Source organism: Lissotriton helveticus, chromosome 4_1 (assembly GCF_964261635.1).
Source record: "Lissotriton helveticus chromosome 4_1, aLisHel1.1, whole genome shotgun sequence".
Taxonomy (NCBI): domain Eukaryota; kingdom Metazoa; phylum Chordata; class Amphibia; order Caudata; family Salamandridae; genus Lissotriton; species Lissotriton helveticus.
The window spans coordinates 266184742-266206709 of NC_136063.1; the positions used below are offsets into that span (position 1 = coordinate 266184742).

The window sequence follows — 21968 nt, forward strand, 5'->3', positions numbered from 1 at the left end:
ATGTGTATATTCTAATGGTGATATATTTATATTGTTGAAGTATAACATGTGGGTAATCGTATTAATGTGGTGGCACCCTGTCCAAGAAAGTAGGCTTGCCTTGTATAGTAATGTCATATCCCAACAAAGCCAGCTGGCTTGCCTTTTCTATAACTTATAAATAATGACACACCCTTATGTTGTGATGTTGCATCTGGTATTGGTAGGGGGTATTGTGATTATGGGGTTCAGGACCAACTATGGGTGCAATAGGATACAAGGGTATCTCCAAATGTACTTCCATCTACATGAATGCATATCTTTGTAATTAAATGCATTGTATTAAGTAGTGCATGTGTGTCATAAAATTACTTTTCCTTTTTGAAGAAAAATCGCTGATTGGACATTATCTAATTGAGCATTGTTGACTAGCCCACACCACCTCCCCTAAGTAGGCCTTGGACTGATCTGCTTGGCTACCCTGGAAGAGTCAAGTACTACTATGGGATACTTGGTTTTCAGTAAAGAGACAATTGCAGACTGTTGGACCTGACATCCTTGGCATGGTTTTCCCCCCAGTCTTTTGCCTTCCATCTCCCTGTTTTTGCGGACTTCATTTTTGCTGGCCTTAGGGCTTGACAAAACTTACCACTGCTAACCAGTGAGTGCTAAAGTGTTTGTGCTCTTTCCTTTAAACATGGTAACATTGACGTACATCGAATTGGCATATTTAATTTACTTGTAAGACCCTAGTAAAGTGGTACTACACACACCAAGGGTCTGTAAATTAAATGCTGATAGTGGGCTTGCAACACTCTTTGTGCCACCAACTTAAGTATCCCTATAAGCATGCCTCAGGCCTGCAACTGGAGCCTCTGTGTGCAGTCTTAAACTGCCATTTCGATCTGTCAACCTCCCTTTTTACTACAAATAATTCAACCCTGCAGTAGGCTCTAAACAGTGCAGGGTGCAATGTATTTATAAAGTTGGATCTGTACATGTTCTGGTTGTTAAAAACTTCTAAAACTTCTTTTTCATGACTATGAGGCCTACTTCTCTCATACGATTATATTTGTTAACCTATTACACATAATAAGTGATAACTTTCAACTGGGAGCAGCTAGGATATTCAAGTTTGGTGCCCGAGAAATTTTAATTAAAAATAGTTAAGTTGGATTTTAAGTTAAAATTTTGAAGATGCCATTTTTAGAAAGTTACCACTTTCCTGCCCTAAATATTTTCTGCCTGCCGTCTCTTCTTGGGTCACATGACTGGGTGTAGTTGACAGTCTCTCACTATGCCCTGGGCCCCCCATTTGTTGCTGGCTGGTACTGATGGTAGCTGACTGTGAGTGTCCCTGGGCTCTGCGTAACGAGGTCCAGGGCCAGTGCTATGCTGAAAACACACTTCAAATACAGTAAAAACACCTGCAACATACACTAGGGTACACTATGGGTTAGGGTAACCCTGTGACTGACATGACCTCTCCTACAAGGCCCTGGCACATAATAGGGCAGGGGGGTCAAAACTAACTTTGAGTCCCTAGTATATAATAGGGTTTGCCAGTTTAGAGGTCAGCATCCATTTCTGCACTTGATTGTGTGCCCTGCTGAGGCCTGAGGTCAGCTTTAAAGCATCCTGGTGTTGCAGGAATGGTGTTTAAGATGTAATTTGTGTCCAAACCCGACTTTGCTGTTAAGTGCACTTAAACTTTAATAAACTACAATATTCCGGCATATTAGGTACTCCCAGGTGCTACTCTAGGTGTCCCAGTGGTGGGGGCCAGGTACTTATAGGGAGGACCCTTATAAAATAGGTTTTATAAGCCCAGAATATAGTGAAAATGCACATTTCACTTTCCTCATTGTAGTAAAGTGATTCCTAGAATCGACTTTTGTATTAGGAGCACTGTGGAGTGAGGATCTGGAATACTTTTACATTTTCATAACCCCTAAAATCTACCCTTGGTGTTCCAGGCGTGGGGGGTCCAGTAGATATGGTGTTGGAGAAATTGCCCAGTTGATTTTCCCCATTGCAGATCCCCATCCACATACGTTAACCTGACAAGAAGTTACTAATTAATAACTCCTGCCAGAAACCACCGAAAAATATAATTCAAGGACTTAGTAGATTGGTATTGATAAATCCAACAATGTGCTATTGTTGAATTTATCCTAAATGTACAGCCAAGAAGTTATAAGACTTTCTTGTCAGTCAGTCAGTCAGTCAGTCAAAGCACGCTTTATTCGATTTTAAAAAACCCATAAAAAGCACATACAGTACATATACGTTAAAATCACATTTCATATTTTATACAAAAGCAGGGCAAGCCAATATTTGACTAAACTACATCGTGTCTGACACTGTTTTAAAAAGATACCTTATTTACAATAAAATGTTCAGTGGTACACGTTTATTCCTAGTACGAAAAGCTTCTGCTAGGAAACTGGCAACACTAAAAGTAATGTGAATATTACCCAACATCTGGAGGTAGATGAATGCAGGTCTAACTTGGATGAAGCCCGCCTCCCTCAGCACAGGTAACAGATGTTTTTCCCTAGCAGCAGTGTAAAACCCACAAATCATCGTAAAATGCATGGTATCTTGCTCAGAGAAATTATCACATTCACAAGGGGGGGCATCTTTCGAATGGTTCCAAGATGGATAGCAACCTAAAGAAAATTGAATCAAATTAAACCTGAATCTCGCTAATAAAAATCTATGAAGGGGTCTTGTAACAAAATTCAGGTATGGTTCAAGGGTTGGGGTAGTGATTAACATAGAGTGTGCTCTTACAGATGGTTTCATTATTTCCTTCCCCTCTCTATTAAGGAGGACCATATCTGTAAAATGGACTTTGATCCACTTTACATCCTCTCTCCTTATATTACAAGGAGATAAAAAAAGTTCCGGTCTACCTAAGGCTGAAAATGTGTTTTTTAAATACTTCAACCAAGGTATTTTCATGGCATGGTCCAAAGATATGACGTCCTCCAGAATAAGATGGTTCAAGGTTAATTCTGGATTCAGCCATGTCCTTGCCCAAAATAAGAGGGGTGCCAGGTTCAGCTTATCTGTAATGTAACACAAACCCACTTCCTCGTGGATGGAAAACGTAGGGGTCGATTTTGGAACTGAGAGCAATAGTCTAATTAACCTATTTTCTACCCTTTGGATTTTATCTTGAATAACATGGCCCCACAAGGCGGCCCCATAGGTGGTGATGGGAATACACTTGGTGTTATAAACCTTCAAAAGTGCTTCCATTGGCCTGGCCCCCAACCTTTTTGTGAAACCCAACAAAGCAATTGTCGAGCGGGCCAAGGCTAAACTCTTCACCTTTATCTGGGGGGCCCAGGACGCCCTTTCATCGAAAAGGACCCCCAGGTAGGGGAAGACCGGAACCCTGGAAACCACCTCACCCTTGCATATGAAGGTTTTGGATCTTAATTTTCCTCTCTGCTTACCCACTATCATAGAATGAGATTTTTTTGCGTTTACCTTTAGGTCAAGATTTTCCATGAAGGAGCCAAAACGATCCAACAGTGTCTGTAGACCGATGCCCGTACGGGCAATCAGTACTGCATCGTCTGCGTATAGGAGGGCCGGGACCTGCTGCCCTCCCACACTCGGAACGTCTGCCCCCCCCTCCTCTAGATGTTTTTCCAGCCCATTTATATAAATGGTGAAAAGGAGGGGGGCCAGGGTACACCCTTGGCAAACCCCTTTCTCTGACCTAAAAGTGCCCGTGCACCTCCCCTCATTTGTAACCCTTACTTTAGCAAATAACTCCTGGTGTAAGGAGGCTATAAAAGTGACAAGGGAAGAGTCTATCCCCATCTCAAGAAGAATTGACCACAGTTTGGACCTATTTACCAAATCGAAGGCCGAGGAGAGGTCCATGAAGGCCAAATAAAGAGACCCCTCCCCGGCCCCCACATATTTGGCAATTAAAAGGTGCAAATTCAAACATTGGTCCAGGGTGCCTCGTTTCTCTCTGAAACCATATTGTATGTTTGAAAGCCCTCCACAAACCTCCAAATTTTCACTAAGTTTAGCCAATAATACTCTGCCTAAGATTTTAATGGCCGAATCAAGGAGGGAAATGGGTCTATAACACCCCGGATCCTCACGTTGTCCCTTTTTAAAAATTGGCACTATAATGGAGGTTGCCCAGGTATTGGGGAACACCTTATCAATTGCTGCCCTGAAGACTTTAGTTAGTACCTGGGACCAGGTTTTCGGAGAATGTCTATATAGGTCCGCAGGTACGCCATCCGCCCCCGGGGCCTTGTTTTTTGAGGTCTCCAGAATAGCCTTAAGCACCTCCACCTCTGAAAAGACTATCGGGAGGGAGCCCCGCACTATCGTTTGGCGGCACGGGGCTATACTATTCTTGTCGCCGTAGACGTCTTTAAAGTGAAGAACCCACTTCTCGTCCGGAATGACACAGTCAGTGGCTACATTTTGTTCTCCCGCAAAAAAAAGGGTGATTTATAATCTCCCAAAATTTCTTGCTGTCACGCAAGACATCGACTGAGAGAAGTCTGTCCCACGCTTCACTTTTAATTTCATCTTTTCTCCCCTTTAAGGTCCGTTTGTATTCCCTCCTCAAATTGGCAATAAGCAACCTATCCCTTGGTATTGCTTTTAATGCGTGCATTAAACGGGTGTGTATTCGTGAGCAATCAGTGCCTAGAATCGACTTTTGTATTAGGAGCACTGTGGAGTGAGGATCTGGAATACTTTTACATTTTCATAACCCCTAAAATCTACTCTTGGTGTTCCAGGCGTGGGGGGTCCAGTAGATATGGTGTTGGAGAAATTGCCCAGTTGATTTTCCCCATTGCAGATCCCCATCCACATATGTTAACATGACAAGAAGTTAATAATTAATAACTCCTGCCAGAAACCACCGAAAAATATAATTCAAGGACTTAGTAGAATGGTATTGATAAATCCAACAATGTGCTATTGTTGAATTTATCCTAAATGTACAGACAAGAAGTTATAAGACTTTCTTGTCTGTAAGCCAAAATTCATCCTTCCAGTGATCTGCCCTGATTGGTCAAAGTTAGGTGGATTAGCCAGGCTGCCTTGATAAGATGCTAAGTAGCCCCTGTATTAAAAGAGCCATTCTGGGAGGAAAGGGAGCGGCTGCTTGAAATTAAAGGATGAAGAAGGGTACATGCTGAGAATTTTGATTTGCACCAACCAGGCCATGCACTCTGACTGACCGCACATGTTGTACAATCTGGAACTAGAGCCCTGTGGACCTAACATGCTTCAAAAGGCCTAAAGAGTGTACTCCCGTCAAGGTACAGTTTAAACAGAGCTCACCTGGACCATCACCACCAAGAATTCCCAGCCTGATTTGACTCCAATGGATTTGTAAGGGTTTTGTCCAAGTGGTGTGTAGGAATTGAAGTCTCAAACATTCGAGGACCATCTTGGAGCTTCCAGACCCTTGGAGTATGTTTTGGACACTTTGGGACCCTCAAAGGAACTTAAGGAAGAAATTCCAGAACTTTGGAGAACTTTGGAGCATTTTTGGAAAAGCTCCATAAGTGGAACGACTCGACCTGGCAAGCCAAGCTGGAGACCCACAACCGCCAACCAGCATGCCCTTCAGGATTGTCCCATTGAAAAGCTCTGGAGGTTCGACTTCCAGAGTTTGACTGGGAGCTGGCCGAAACCCAAGCAGGTGAACCCTCACCGAATCCAGCCTGATGAAGAGCATTGAGGGACCATGGGAGAAAAAGCTCTGTAAAAGTTTCTAAGTCCGAACGAAGAAAAGATGACTAGCCAGAAGAGTTAAGCCGCCGACCTTCACCCACAAGCAGTCCTGGATTTCTGGTTCTCCCACTGGAAATCTTTGGAGGTCTGACTTCCCTAAGTTTGACCTGGAGCTCATCGCACGGCAAGCCAACGAACCCTCACCAAATCCAGACTAGCTGAGAGCTTTGAGGGACCCTGGGAAGGAAATCTCCAGAAAAGTTTCTAAGTCAGAAATTAAAAACTTTGGACAAGGCCTACCACAAGGGGTAGCCATGCAGGGGTCCATTGCGGTCAGCCTGAAACTTTGACTTTGTCCCGGTGTAGCGTGACCAGATGTCTCAATAGATGCTATAGATTTCCATGTGCTACATAGTGCTAAATCTGTAAAAATTCATATCTCCTGTTCCCTAAATTTTATTTTTTTTCACTTTGGTGTCATTTTAAAGATAAAATTATGTCTTATTTTTATACATTTCTGTTGGATTTTTATTGTGTGTTGTGTCTTAATTATTTTCTGAATTTGTGTTTTTAAATGCTTTACATACCTGTCTTTGAAGTTAAGCCTACCTGCTTGCCACCAAGCTACCTCGGTTTGAGCATAGAAATAATTTTCTGAGACCTATTCTGAGTCCTATATTGTGTGTTAGTGGCATTATTGGGAGTGGTAGAAGCATATTTGCAACTACTAATAATCCACATTTCAATAGCCACACAATAGAGAAATTAGGTTTGCCTAGATGAGCTATCAACCGACAGGATGGAGTGAGGAGCTGGGCAAAGACCCACTTGCAACAGAATAGGATGTGCTCGGCCTTCACTCAAAGGACTTGTCACCTATGCATTGTTGATGCAGACAGCTCGGAGACAGGAAAAGTCAAAGACTTCCAAGGGGAACCTCAAAAAGATTCTTCTACTTCAAAGGGGCACCAGATATAAATATGGGACCCTCAGACCCAACCCTCCAGTACACTCCTGGACCTGTGAATACTACAGAAGGATTGTTGTGCTTCTTTGCTGCCAGAAGGACTGCCATTCTGATGCATTGCTGCTCCGTCTTTCTGATTCCTGCTGTCCTGCTTTCTGAGAAGAAATAATGGGCCTGTACCTTTCATTCCAGGCTGAGTGACCCCAAGGGTCAACCAGCTGGCCTCCTGTTTTGAACTACAGGGACTTAACAAGCTCCAGAAGCTAAGTGCAACTTCCCAGATGACCTACTGCCTGGACCTGCCTCAGCCCTGCTGGCCTCTGATGGAATGGGTTACTGACCCTCAAGTGGTGCCACTCAGGTCCTGCACCCTTGGTGTGGCCTCAGTTGAGCTCTCCTGAACGGGCTCATTCATGCCAAAATTTTGCCACGAATGAGCAAACGGCTCTTTGCGTATAGGCTCATGAGTGTCATTATTGTGCCATCCACCAACACTGAGTTTCAGCCACAGCAACCACAAATTATTCCCGACAGCACGAAATCTGCACTTTAAGCTACAGCAACGACAGCACAAGGTGACCCCTGATGCAAACCTCTAGCACGACCGTCCATGATGCCCAACAGGATCTTCCCACTACAGCAGCAACTGCTCCCCCTTCTCCTCGTGGCCCCTTCCACTTTGAGCAGAACTCTTCATGCTGGACTTTGAAGGTAACTCTTTAAGCTGGTCTAACTTGGTTTGTGTATCCAGCTTGCACGAGTTGCGGTTTGTGCCTTTAGGTGTTTTACATACCTGAAATCTTTTAAATTGCATTTCTCCGGTTTGGGATTTTTCTAATGTCATGTTTTCACTTCATTATTGTTTGAAGTGCTGCATAAATACTTTACATCTTGCCTCTAAATTAAGCATGACTGCTTCTATACCAAGCTACCAGAGGATTAAGCACAGGTTACTTTGGGGTTTGCTTGTGTTTCCCACTGACACAGATTGTGGCTCCTGCTTGCTTGCATAGGGTTTCAACCCCCTCAACTAGTAACCCAATTCCCAACACAGAATTATTAATGGCGCTGGACTTACATCCTTCACAACTGATAACCTAATTTTTAACTTGTACACATGTAAAACTTCACTGAGTTCGCATCCAGTTCTTGTGTAGAACCCTCAACATTCACCAGGTACTGATAGGAAAAATGTTGGGGGGGGGGGGGGGGCTGTCAATTGGATTAAAAATATCAACCTACAAGAATATTGTGTCCACAATATCAACTACCAGTATTTTGTGAAGGTAAATAGACCTAGAGGTAAGAAAAAGTCGATCTATTCTCGACTACATATACTTCCCTTGACTACATAGACCATCATTCTGAATGGCCCAGAAAATGGGGTGGATTTTCTCCACCACAGACTTTCCAGATACCGGGAATACTAGTAACTCTGGGGGGTGGGGAATATAAGGGTCCATGAAGAAAAAAGAAATTACCACCGGAATCAATTACTCCAGGTCTAATTCCCCCGATATTTCCTAACTCTCCCCAGAATTTCACAGAGATTTCGGCTAAATCCCCATGTGAAAGTAAAACACTCATAATTCCGATGGGGCCAGTAACTAGATGTGCTATTCTTGCATGTGGATATTTTTTTTACCTCGATATAGTGTCATATAATCGGAGAAATATCAGCCTTGGCTCACAAACCTTCACTATTTTGCACACATAAGAATGTTGACATAGGGTTAAGTTAAGCAGTTCACACAGGCATAAGGTTCGCCATCAAAGGAAGGAAAATGAAGATATTTTGTGAAATTCCAAAGCAAGCCTGATGGGCTGTGCTGCCACTGTGGCTCCCTTGCATCTAAAACGCACTGATTTGGAGAGTTGGCTAAGCCCCTCATTCTGTGCACCTCCCAGCTGCACTGCCATATGGACACACTCATAATACCGACAACAGCTTTGGACCATCCGCCATGTCGGGCAATAATCCCGGATTTCCACGTGAGCAGCATTTTAAATAAACAAGGCTAGATAACTGAGCATTCGGTCAGTGGCTTTATCAGTCGTGCACCAACTGCTGGCTGCCAGCCTTAAGCCTTTAAGCTCTGGACTCACAGGCGGCTCTCTTTTGGGACAAACTCGGCGTGTGTTTTCCAAGAGCCTCTTCCTCAAACATGTTCTACATAAAGCTTCATCACAATGTGCTACCAAGACAGCGCACCAGATGTAAAATGCGAATGTTGCCATGACTTCTGTTTCATAAAATAAAAAAAAACGAGAAAATGAAACAAAGTAAACACTGAAAACAATGTAGTGTTTGAAACTTCAGGTTACTTTTAGCAGCTAAACAAGATAATTTCATACATTACAAATAACAAGGACAAAAAAAAATGACGTGGAACAAGTGTGATACTGCGGGGCCAGCAAGTTCAAGCTTCCTTCAAAGACAAGAAAAAAGTGAGCTGCGGGGCAATAGCATGTCCTCCCTCTCTTAGACGCAAAGAACAAGCAGCTTTTCAAATTTGGTGCAAGTGTTAGAGATAGCACTGGGCTAAATGAGTGCAAGCTTGACTCACACACATAACAAGATTTCCACACACAAAACAGGTGCAGCACCAGGCAGGAGTACACACTTCCTTCTCACACTCATAGAAAACATACCGATCTGGTAGGAAACAATGCAAGCTTTCCTAGCATGCACAGAACATGTACAGCATCTGCAGAAGCACAGCATTTGGCAGCAGTGTAAATTAATTTCCCCAACAAACAGAACAGGTACAAGGTGGTCATCAGCAGTGCAAGCTAAGATATCTTTGGACTTGACATCGTTGGCGTGGTCTTTCCCTAACCTTGTTTCTTTTGTTCACTTTACCACTACTACCCAGTGCTAAAGTGCTTGTGCTCCTTCCCTAAAACATGGTGAAATTGCCTAACATCCAATTTGTACATTTAATTTACTTTTAACTTTCGAGTAAAGTGGTTCTACGTGTACCCATGGCCTGTAAATTAAATGCTACTAAGTGGGCCTGCAACGCTCATTGTGCCACCCACTTAAGTAGCCTTTTAAAGATGTCTCAGGCCTGTGTGTGCAGCTTTAAAGTGCCATTTCAACCTGGCAAGATTAATCTTTTTTAATACATATACGTCACCCCTGGTGTAGTACAGTGTTTTTAAAATGTTGTACATATCTTTTTAACCACTCCCATGCTGATGACGAGCTCAGCTCGTCATCAGCCACGGTGCTCGTGTGCTGATGACGAGCTGAGCTCGTCATGGCCGTTAGAACGCTCAGACCCGGGGATAATTCCCCCGCTGTGCTGAGCGTTCTAAGGAAACGGGTGTGGCCGTGACGAGCTCAGCTCGTCATCAGCACCTGAGCACCGTGGCTCATGACGAGCTGAGCTCGTCATCAGCACCGGGGTGCTGTGCGACCCCCGCCCCCAGCACAGCGGGGGAATAACCCCCGCAGCCCAAGGGTTAAGTTTGACATGTCCTGGTAGTGAAAAACTTTTGAAGTCTTTATTCACTACTATGAGGCATACCTCTCCCTTAGAGTAGCACTGGGTTAGCTCATTACTTTTAATAGATAACTTTTCATTGGGAGCAGGTAGCAACATCAAGTTTAGTTTCTAAAGAATTGTAATTTGGAACCCTCTTTAATGGTAAAGTCGGATTTTAAGTCACAATTCTGAAAATGTCACTTTAAAAAAGTTGGTATTTTATTTATAATAACCATGTGATGCCTGCAGCTTGTATCCTGGGTCAAATGGCTAGGCATAGCTGGCAGGTGGTCTTTGTGTATTGCTCCCAGACAGTGAGAGAAAGGTGGGACAGGTGTTAGCAGGACGTGCCATTTCGGGCTTGATGAAGTGGAGAGACTGTCACCTGCCACAATTGCACATTATAAAGGCTTTACTGATCACACTGACAAAACATTTGACATTGAATGAATGAATGTATGAATGAGTATTAAATTTATAAAGCGCAAACATAGCCCTAAGGGCGTCAAGGCGCTACAGAGGGACTGATGTACAGACATAAAATGACATGCTCAGACTGATGTCTGTGTGAAAAGACAAGTCTTCAGGGCCTTTCGGAAGAGAGAGTGTGACACCTGACTGGAGAGATCTTCAGGGAGGGAGTTCCACAGCTTAGTAGTGGCAGTAGAGAAAGCCCTTACTCCCCATCTAGCCTTTTTCAACCTCCGTACTGTTAGTTGATTCTTATTTGCCGATCTAAGATGCCTGGTAGGAACATAATGCTGAAATGGTGCTTTAATGGCCTCTGGGCCTAGGCCATAGTAGGCATTATGGGTCAAGCATATGGTTTTTAAAGAGAAGTCCACGGTCCAGAGGAAGCCAGTGAAGCGTGATAAAGGAAGCCGAGACAGTGTGGTATTTCGGAAGATCCCAGATAATCCAGGGTCAGGGCAGGGAGGCTGGAAATTCCAAACACCTCTGGGGTTGAAGCCTCTAGAAACTTTGTCTATTTCAAAGTGGGCACCAGGTATACATATTGGACCCTCAGACCCGACTCTTCAGTACACTTCTGTACCTCTGGAAGACTCAGAAGGATTTATGTGCTGCTCTGCAAGACTGAATGCTACTCTGCTACTCTGTGGCTCTGCTGCCTGAGTGAGAAGGACTCAACCCTTATCTTGAACTTGGGACAAGAGTGACTCCAAGGGCTTGTTGGCTGGCTTCCTGATCCTAGCCTCAGGGACAAAAAAGAATCTAACCACTTTGACCCCAGCTCCTGGACCTCAGCTCCTGGACTCTGCCTGCTGTGAGTTTGCCCTCCAAGTGGTTTTGAAGGTGCTCTGCCAGCCCAGCTGCGATCTCTTGGGCAGAACTGACACAGAAGTGCTGCAGCCAGATGCATCCTTGACACAGGACCCTGCAGCTCCTCAGAATTGCTATTGCACAACACATCTTCGATGAAGGAGCTCATATTGCAGCCAGCAGTTCCTAAGAACTGCTGCTGTGTGATGCATCCTCGAAGACAGATCTAACATAGCCGCCCCACAGCTCCTCAGAAAAGCTGCTGCATAATGCATACTCCACTCAGGGCCTCGCAGCTGCTACTGCGCGACACATCTTCAATGCAGGACCTCACAAAGTGGACTTAAATTATTTTGCAAAGCTGGCCTAACATGCTCCTTGTATTTGGCCTGCGCTCCATCGTTGTCAGCCTGAACTTGTCACTTTGTCCCTCCCCTGCACAACCAGATAACCACAGTTGGCGCTTTCTACTTCTAAGCACTGTTTTCACTTATATCTTCAAAATTGTATATCTCTGATTCTAAATTGTACTTTTCTTTTCTAAATTGTCATTAGATTTTTTTGTGTTGCGTTTCCACTTTATGACTGATCTTGTGCCAAACTACCAGAGGGTTAGTTAGGCACAGGTTAATTTGGGGTTTGCTTGTGTTTCACACTTGCAGAAATTGTCGTTGGTTCCTAAGTAGCGTTACACTCTCCTTAACCACTAATCCAATTTGTTACAGAGACACTCACATAAAAACAAGTAGCACACTGGCAATAGCATCTAAGCGTATTCCATGTGCAAAATACCCACATATCAAGCCAAGTTGATTGTAGCGTATAATGGCGTGATCTAGTAGTCACTTGAAAACTCCAGGGCATGTGTATATAAGGCCCAGCGCCTCGTATACTTTACTGAGGCCGCCAATTCACCAAAAACTCCTCAGCAATTCTCACGTCCCGCCCAATGTTCGTAAAGAATGTAAATCAAATTTCCGTGATAAAAAATATTTGGTAGACCTTCTGAGTTGATGCCTATGGTAGGCTAATTGGTCCCCTGTCGGCTTTTGTGTTTGTTTAAAATGTAAAGTAATGTTTAATGCTTGTTAATCCAGCATGGGTATTCAGGTGCCCTCTCCTGGCTCATGGGGCTGTGGTAGATAAGCCCCCTCCGACCTCTGGCCCCTGGTGTATTGCATCGGCTACACCACTGGTAACTATGACCCTGTTCCTGCTCCAAAATAGGGTAAAATTATATTACTGCCTTACTCCCTGTTCCAAGGTGCAGGGCTTCCAATGAGTACCTTATACTGCATTTGGTAACTACTGCACCCAGTGCTACCTGTTTTACTGGGTATGTTATGGGCTCCCACATTAACCTGCTATTATAGTGAGGAGGCTTCAAAGCCTGTCAGTCAAGGACAAAATGCAGCAGGCAGTAAATATTTCCTGCCAACCAATATATGAGGTGGAGAACTCTTACTTTAATGCGTAGGCCAAAAATTATACTACTGTCTTTGATTGTTCACCGGTATCACCACAGTTCTGCAGGAACCTTATCTATAACCTCATCTAGAGGAAAGGTAAATGTACCAGGTCTCAATCGAATACGGAAAAAATATCAATTACTTTTAGCGTTTAATGAGCCTATGTTGTGCAGGGGCATCAGAAAATGGTTGCTATGGAGATTAAGAACCCAAATGTACCATCCCAAACCAATGCGCGTCCAGGGTGTTATACCACACTATTGAAGTGTTAATATCACATTTATGAACATAAATGTATATAAATATTTACCTATATAAGCTTACCTTGATGATATGTTAATAGTCAATACTGCTGAGTCGATATATGTGCAAGTCAATAATATGGGCAACATAGAACCACATTCAGTGACTACATTTTTCTTCCACAATTGTGACTTCCTGTTTTCTTTGCTGTGCACATACCAAAGCTTCCTAAGAGAACTTTGGTTTCAGTGTCTGTCTTGACAGATGACTTGAAAAATTAAAGTTGCTTTCACCCAGCATATCACCTCCCTTTGCACATTATGCTCACGCCAACAAATACTCTTTTTTGTTAGATAATTCTAGAAATGATGACTATTGTTCTTTCTACAGTAAGATTATGCTTTAGCTGTTTAAGTTAAAGGAATGCTGCGAGAAATTACCACATATTTGTTGTGGTGTCCTGATTTTTGCCCCTCTGGCTTTTGGACATCGCACTTTTCCAGTTCTAAACAGTAGAACATTGCCTTTCCCCCCCCCCAAAAAAAAAACAGGTGCCATACAATGAAACTCCCTGGTTGTTCTATTTAACTTTGCTATAAGTCCATTGTAAATGGTGCATAAAGTTCACTTATTGCATAGCAAGTTAAATCTCCTCTGTGGACTGCAATGTTTATTTAAACTACCACATATATCACACAAGTATATGTCTACCAGAAGCACTAGCCTGCTCTTGCTGACTTGCAGTTGGAATACTCTACAGTAAAACAGTGCAAGGAAAAATGAATTTACATGTAGGAAAAGTCTATTGTTATATATTCATAAGTCACCTAAAGTGTGACGTTCAAGCCCAGAGCTGCTATACAAAAATAGGGCATGCTACTTATTTGGTTTAGTGTGCTCTAACAGTCAAATAAAACCCAAAAGATATTTCAATCTGTAGGGTTGGCTAGACGTTTAGGCCTAGATGGGATTAAAATCTTTATCCTGTGGCACTCATAATAAGGCAGATGGGATATCTGTCACATTTGTGACAGAATAACCTGTACGCCAATATCTAAATCAGGCCCTTCATTTTCTAAATGTGGTTTGATTGTAAAAATGTACGTTGTGCGGTCTACATAAAAGTCTACCTAAAAACAGTTTTGTCACTCACCCCTGCAGAGCTAAAGTGTATATTCTAGTCTGGGGGAGTTAACAATTCCTGCTCAGAGGACAGTAGCCTGTCTCTGAGCCCTGGAAGAGCAGATGTGTGTTAACTGTTGATCACTTAGCAGAGATTTGCTATCTTTTAGTGTACAGGAACTGTTGACACTAGAAAGGGCAGCTTTCGCACTACCTCTTTTGACTTGGAGATGCCAGGGAGGACTCCTCCTCTTCATTCTTAGAATCTTCCCAGACAGTCATTCTCCAATCAGCGCAAGAGAAATAACTAATTTTCTCCTTGTCAAATGGAAGAAGAGCTTCTTAGCTTTCTGCTAAGAGGCAGAAGAAACGCTTACCTGTGAATGATGAGTTCTGCCATCTTGAACTAGAGGCTCCTGGGCAATTTTATGGCACGGCAAAATAAAGTGTTGCAAAAGGTGTTACAGTAACTGGAAGAAAATAGTTAGGATTGGGTAGTAGAATTTCTCCACCACCTCCTCAGAACATTCCTGGACCTGGGAAGATTCCACATGAAGAAGAAGGCCCTGAAGGATGAAGATTGTTTACTCCCTCTGGAAGCTGAGGACTTACTCATGAACTCAAGGAATCCTGAATCCTGCTGGCATCCAAGGATTGTAACTGGTCTCCAATGATAAAGTGGTTCACCTCTTATTTGACTGCTTCAGGTGGTATACAGAAAGCAGAAGGACTCCTGATATTAAGAGAGGCCAGCTGACCATAGATGGCTGGCTGGAGAGACCTGGTGCCTAGAAGCCTGCCGTGAGGGGCCTGGGTCTGAAGGAGGAACTTTCTCAGAAGTTGGAAAGTAGTGAGAACTTTGTCAAAGAAAGCCAGGCTTGTCTCATTTGAACTATACATTACACTGGTAACTAAAACAGCTGGACCTCGCGGCAAAAGTATCTGGCTTTATGGTGCCCTGCCCTGCTACAGCTTCCAGCATCGCTTGGCTGTAGGATTTTGACTTCCAACAAAGTACCTACATCCAAAACCAAAGGTAAAACCATCTCTCATCCACAAACCGACCTCGGAGGCTGCGAAATCCAGATTTTTCCTGCTCAAAGTTTTGTCCCCCAATTTTCAACACCAAAACGAACGGCTTCATCAGGAGGTAAACAATGACGTATCTGACTTCAAGGGACCCTCATACCACAGCATTGGATGTTGCTCAGTTGAAAGATTTTGACTACCATTTTTGAGACTAAGCCCGAAGGTAAAATATTTGACTGGGATGGCTTCCTTAGTTTATCCAACCTCTGCTCAGTCATGGTTGGCCTGATATCAAACTAAGTCCCGGTCAACTTTGAACAGTACTTTAGTTTTACTCAGCACATTTTTCCAAAAAACTTTTAATGTTTAAATGTTCTTTACTGTTAAATTGTTGGTATTTCTTGAATTTAATACACATTTCTCTGGGGATTACCTCCTGCTTGTATCATAAACACCACTGATTGAGCAGAGATTCTCCCAGAACAGTCTATCGAGAGTGGATTTATTAAGTTGGGAGGGTTACCCCCAACCCAAATAATAACTCCATTCCTGACAGGTGCAAATCCTTAAATGGTGCTAATGTATTACATCTATATGGAGTTCATTGTGGTGGAACTTCAAATGCCACACAGGCATTTTAGTTGTTTTGAACTTTTGATTCTGTAGGTTAGCACACAGAATTGTCTATGTGTCAAACTCTTGTTGGATGACCACTGATAACATAGGAGTCTTTCCTATTACCTATTTTATTTCACTTGCAAATGGAGGCTCTAATTTTACAAAGCAGAATACTAATCAATCTATGATGTGAAAAAAATGCCTGAATCTTCATCTTACAAAAGGACAAGATGGATTTGAATTTGACCCTGAAAGCTCTTATGGCATTTAGATTAACTATCTGAGAGGGTTAAGTTCACAATTCAGTCACTAAAGATGTTTTTCTTTTTGGCTATTAAACACACATAAAAAGTTAGTCTAACAGATTCAATAGATTCATGGTGAACTTAGCAGGGTTTAGATCCAAATGAAATGCCTATAACAGGTTCAGATATATTATGATTTGAAATGATATTGCCATGATCCAGAAGTAACCAGATCCTGGTTTTAGAATATTTTATTTCTCCACTCAGAATGGTGAACAATGTCGGACTAGATAAAGTCCTTCTTTCTTGGTGTCTCTGAAACTTTCTGCAACTGAAATTGACACTGGCCATACACAAAATGTGATATAATAAATGGATTGTGGTTATGTTGATGAATTTATATATATAATATTTAAAAGCAGGAGATCCGCTGGCTTAAATCGCCCCAGTGCCTTTCCATTTGATGCAATACTTTTAAAAAAGACTCAAGGAATTAACTTTCAACATAACATAAATATATTTATTTTAGTGTAAAGTGATGGGTGGTGAAGGATAAATATGCCTTTGGATGTATGAAATGTAGGGTCAGTAAAGATTACAAATGCTAGAGAAAAGATCAAATGCATTCATGTCCAATTGCTTGGATATCTTTCCTGAAGTATCAGAAGATAACAGGCCTTTCTGTGAGTTATATGACCAATGCATAGGTCTTCAACGTAGCTAGGGAGGGAATGGATCCACAGCAAAGTTTCATGACATACACAGAAAACATTTGCATACAACAAAGCCAAATGTAGCTCATTTACATAGCCAGTAGAAAATCTATAAATCTGGCCCGGATCAGGAATTCCTGAATTTACATTGGACAACTTTCCTGGTTAATAGAAATGGCCCACTGCCTGCTTTAGTAGGCAGCCTACTGTGATGAGCTTTACAATGGCATATCTTGTAACATCTTTGTGTCTCTTTGTATACTGTAAAATAAGTGAGAAAGTGGTTGCAATAACCTGGAAGACTGAAAGAATGGATGGGATTCTCTGTCTTCTAGATTTGAATAGCTCTGATACAGATAATGTTGAGTCATGTAAACATAATGGGTAATCTGGAGTTTTAGAACTCTCCTTACTCATTGTTTCTAGCATGCGTTATGGAGGGGATGTCTGGATTTTTCTGTGGTCAAATCTTGTCATGGTGCTCAAGATTGATGAGGGTAGCCTTGACATCCAGCATTGCTCAGAAGTAGAAAATAATCTTTCATTGATATACATAACAGAAACTTGAAGAGACCCCATGTAATAATTTGCTATGGTGTAGTTCCTTATATTATGTTTTAAAAAGACTGGATTGTCGCCATGATATAGAGACTCAGCACCAGACAGCAGAACCTTTCCTCAATTAGACCTAATCTCATCAACCAGACTTGCGACTTTGATTCTACGCTGCCCTCAAAAAGCTGATGGAGATTTACACCTCCAGCGAAACGTGTCGGCTGTGTCAAAAAAACTATATTTGACTGTCAAAATGTTGTATTAAAAGGAACCACGCCATAACAAATCGTTGCATGGATTCTCCTTGAGCACAAATTGCTATGTGCATCAATGAAATAGTACTAGATTATATGCAATTGACATGCATGAGCTCTGACACTGTAATGAGAGCCATTTATCATAGTAGATGATGAAAACGTCAATATGGCCATAGTCTTGGTAGGCAATTTACTGTTTAATAATAAAAATATCAGCTAAACTGGAAAAGTAGTGGTGTATCCGGCATTCACAAAGTGGCATTATTTAACTTGTATGGGAACTTCATTCTGGGCTCTTACGCAATAGTTCCACCCTTGTGGCACTGGTGCACATTGATGTTTTTATAGATTAGCAGATTAGCACATGTTCCTTAGTGACACTAAATCGATTTCCATTCTATGTTTTATGCAGTACTTCGTCTTTACGGGTGTGCTGGCGATGGTGACCTGTGCTGTCTTTCTTCGGCTCAACTCTGTCCTGAAGCTGGCCGTGCTGCTTATTATGATTGCCATCTACTCACTCCTGACAGAGACAATTTACAGCTCGCTTTTCCTGCGCTACGACACCCTGCATCGGAATGGGAAGTAAGTGCTTTATGGTACCACCCAGCTGGTGTTTGCCTGAGGATGTTTTAACCATTTGCCTAGAATTTGTTTTACATGTATTGTAATTAGCACACACTAATATACAATCTGGGGTCTTTGTGGCAGGGTGTTCCTCAATGATAGAAGAAGGTGAACATGAGGTTGCAGGTGGTAAATAAAATGTCTAGCTGTGAGTCATGAACCAAACCACACTGCAAATACCAGGTTTTTCCTCTGTTTTCTTCTGGTTTAATGCTGAAACACAGTATGGGATGCTGAAGATAACAGTACAAGGTGGCAGAAAAATACAGACACCTACGACAGGGTCAACATAAAATAAGAAGTAAAAAATATGTGCACCTAACATATGAGTTGAATTGAAAGCTACATACATCATTTTATAGATGAGATGACTGTGAATGTAGTATCATTTATAGCTCTGATTATCTGTTTAATTACATTTCATGTTTAGTTACTGTTATTTATTGGTATGACTATTGTGAGGTTGTAAGCATTGCATTTGATGTGCGAGTTATGGTTCAAGCTCCTAACTATTGCTTATTTCAATGGTTTTGAGTTGTAATTCATAATCCTAACTGCACTGTAACTGTGTGTCTTTTAGTAAATTAGGTGTTTTTAATCATATGTTGAGATGTTTATAACCAGAATTTACTATAACTTCACTTTAATCTTAGTTTTTTGTCCTGTGATTCTTTTTTACCACACACCACACCCAAGATATCCCTATGCCCTACTGTCCGCAGGCAGGGTGAGCCTCTGCTGCACATGGCCTCAGCTCTGCTCCCTGGGGTGGGGGCACCCAACCATCCACGGGCTGCTGGTGGTTGGCCTTCTGCACCCAACCCTCAGTGGGAGGCTCACCCGATCTGCGCACTTCTTTTAGCTATGCGTATCCTTCAGCTGCTCCCAGGAAAGGGTTTTGCCAAGTGGGGTTTGCTGCCAACCCTCGTTGAGCTGCCAATACTTGAAGAAGTTGGCCTTAAGGCCTTGCCTGTGACCAGATTATGTGCCCAACACTCTGGTTGCAGCCAACTGCTGCTGCAAATGTCCTTCGGCTGTGCGTACTGGGGTTAGCCATATGATCTGGCCTTCAGACCTGCACCTAACCCTCCAAAGGTGACCAAACCCCACTACACGGGGCCCAGACTCTGTGCTTGCCTTTCCACAGATGTTCCTCACTCGCAGCACACATGACTCATCAGTGTGCAGCAGGGCATGGCCTCAAGCCTTAAACAGGGGGATTGGGCTCAAGGCCTAACCTCTGGCCGGGACCTACTCGTAGCCCTCTGCAGGCAGCCAACCCCAGATGGGCACACTGTTTGTCTTCATGGCCTGGACTGTAATCATATCCTCGAACCCACCCCTCCATGTATGGCCAACTACCACATGTCGCCATCGGCCAAGGGCAGTAGTGCACTGAATACATTTTTAAACATTTTTTTACAGTATTCATGCACCCTATTCTGAATTTACAAATCCTTAAACCCAGGGTTCAAGAATTAGCAAATCCAAGATAGGATTTGCAAATCTAGGAATATAATTTCTTTAACATATTTTATTGTAAAAAGAGTCCCGTATGGTGCCTCGCCAAGAGAGGTCTGGGTAGGTTCACCCTGCCACCTTATGCCTTTATTGTTGGTTCACTGGTTTGGGTATTGGTGCTTGCAACAGAAATATTTCTGTGATGCTCAGCAAATCATCAACACCAATGAGGGGAGAGAGCCATTATAGTTTAAACTCCACTACCCCAGGCCCCCAGATACAATCAAATGTTCACACATAAGGGGTGTGTAGAGTACACAAAAGACACAACCAAGGAAAATTTCTCAATTTGGAAAAACTGCCCTCACTCACATACCAAGGTATGTGACATGCTTCATCATAGGGCCTTCTACAAACGCCCTGGTGTAGCTACATCCAGGGCGGAGCATTAGGGAGGGGGAAAAATAATAAATTCCACGCTACAAGACGTACAACCAAATATATCAATACGTACAACAACTAACACACATAAGATGCAGAACGTGCGGTGAACACCTTGTGGCTGAACTGATATTGCGACAAAAAAGTGCAGTATGGGAATGTGATTAAAACTGATTAAGGGTGCCAATAGAAAAAATTAGTTTATTAGACATAGTTAGGTACCCCTACCAGGATTAAAAATAATAAGAAAAGGATAGGAAATGTCTCGTTAAGAAAATGAGGTTCCTCAAGACTTCCCTCCTACCACTGCTGAAGTCAACATGTTCCGACCACTTGAATTGTGCCTAAGCAGGTCACCCCGGTCTTCGTCAGGACTGTCGCGATCAGTGCCACTGTTCGCCCTTCCGTAATTCGGTCACAGGGCCTTCAGGTTAGAGTAGGTCTTCCAGATCCGTACTCCTCCAAATCTTCTAATTATTCAGTGGAGACTAGTCCCCATAATGTGGGAAAACATTCACGAGTTTATGTAATTCACAAACTCGAACTAGTGTCCGCCAGGAGGGGCTCCCTAAGAACACAATCGTTCTGTGGGTAGATCCCTGCCCAATATGCCTGTACCTCAAGACACCGCGTGTTCTTAGGGAGCCCCTCCTGGCGGACATCAGTTCGAGTTTGTGAGGGAGCTGTGGCAGTCAAAACTTACCAGCGGGTACTGAGGGAGCGACGGGAGACCTCTGGCTCCGTTGCAGCACATCGCCATCGGGCAGCCGTGAGGGAAACGGCAGGACTTCAACCCCCAGCAGCCTCGGGGACACAGGCGCACACCTGACGCGCAGGCAGCGCCAGGAGGCGGCTCAAAGCTTCCCGCGCCCTCTCGCACCGCGAGTCGCGCGCGCGGGAGAAGCCCGGTATAAGGGCGGGGCCGTCTGTGGCCGTCCGGGGCCGACGAGGGACGGGACGGGCCTATCCCCTTACACCCAGGATTCAGGACACAATAACAAGATGGGTAAGAGAAAGTTACCCTCCCCTGCTGCCGTTGGTGGGACTCCAAAGGTAAAAGCACCCAGGAACTCAAATAGTATCCTATCCTTTCTGACTAAGGAGGTGGGGAAATTGACCACAGAAATCGCTAAGACTGAACGTAAACTGGGATTAGAACCATCATCGAATAACAAGGGGGGTATTACTCCTATCCCCCTTGAACCAAGGATTGTTATTGGTCCGCTAAAGGAGATTGCTACTCCTCCTACTCCTGCCACCGTTGAGACTATTGGGGTGACCCCAATCCCTTCTGGTAATGTCGGAGTAGGCATAGTTGCATGCCCAAAGTTAGTCAAGAGACAGTACAAGAAAAGGTACACATATAAATCCAAGGGAAGAAAGGGCACTGTGGGCTCACTGGAAAGAGCGATTAGAGGTATGGTGGAAAAAGCTATTACAGAAAAGGTTGAGCCCACGCTAACAAAAATTGCCTCAGACATTATTGACGTTCTACATCAGTGTGTTGATGGTATCCTAAGGAAATGTGAGCGCTTGAATGTATGCTTAAAAACCGTCGAACCACCTATGTTTGTCTTTAAAGGGAATACGCCGGTGGCACCAGGTCCTCCATGCACTCAGCTAACTGGTGGTTCCAAAAGACCTAGAGAAGAATCCCCAGTAGCTAAGAGTGCGGCATCTACTTCCTCTAGTGGCTTAGCCACTACCCGGGTAGGCGAACCCAATATGGCAGGA

At 43.3% G+C, this 21968-nt stretch overlaps 1 protein-coding gene across 1 annotated transcript in view; it reads left to right on the top strand.

The window, feature by feature from the left end:
• Positions 1–21968, top strand: part of ADCY8 (adenylate cyclase 8) — a 1090843-nt gene that overhangs the window by 946530 nt on the left and 122345 nt on the right. Inside the window, exon 12 of the mRNA XM_078686748.1 lies at positions 18118–18290. Coding sequence (XP_078542874.1) covers positions 18118–18290 — 173 coding nt within the window. The remainder of the gene's footprint in view (positions 1–18117; positions 18291–21968) is intronic.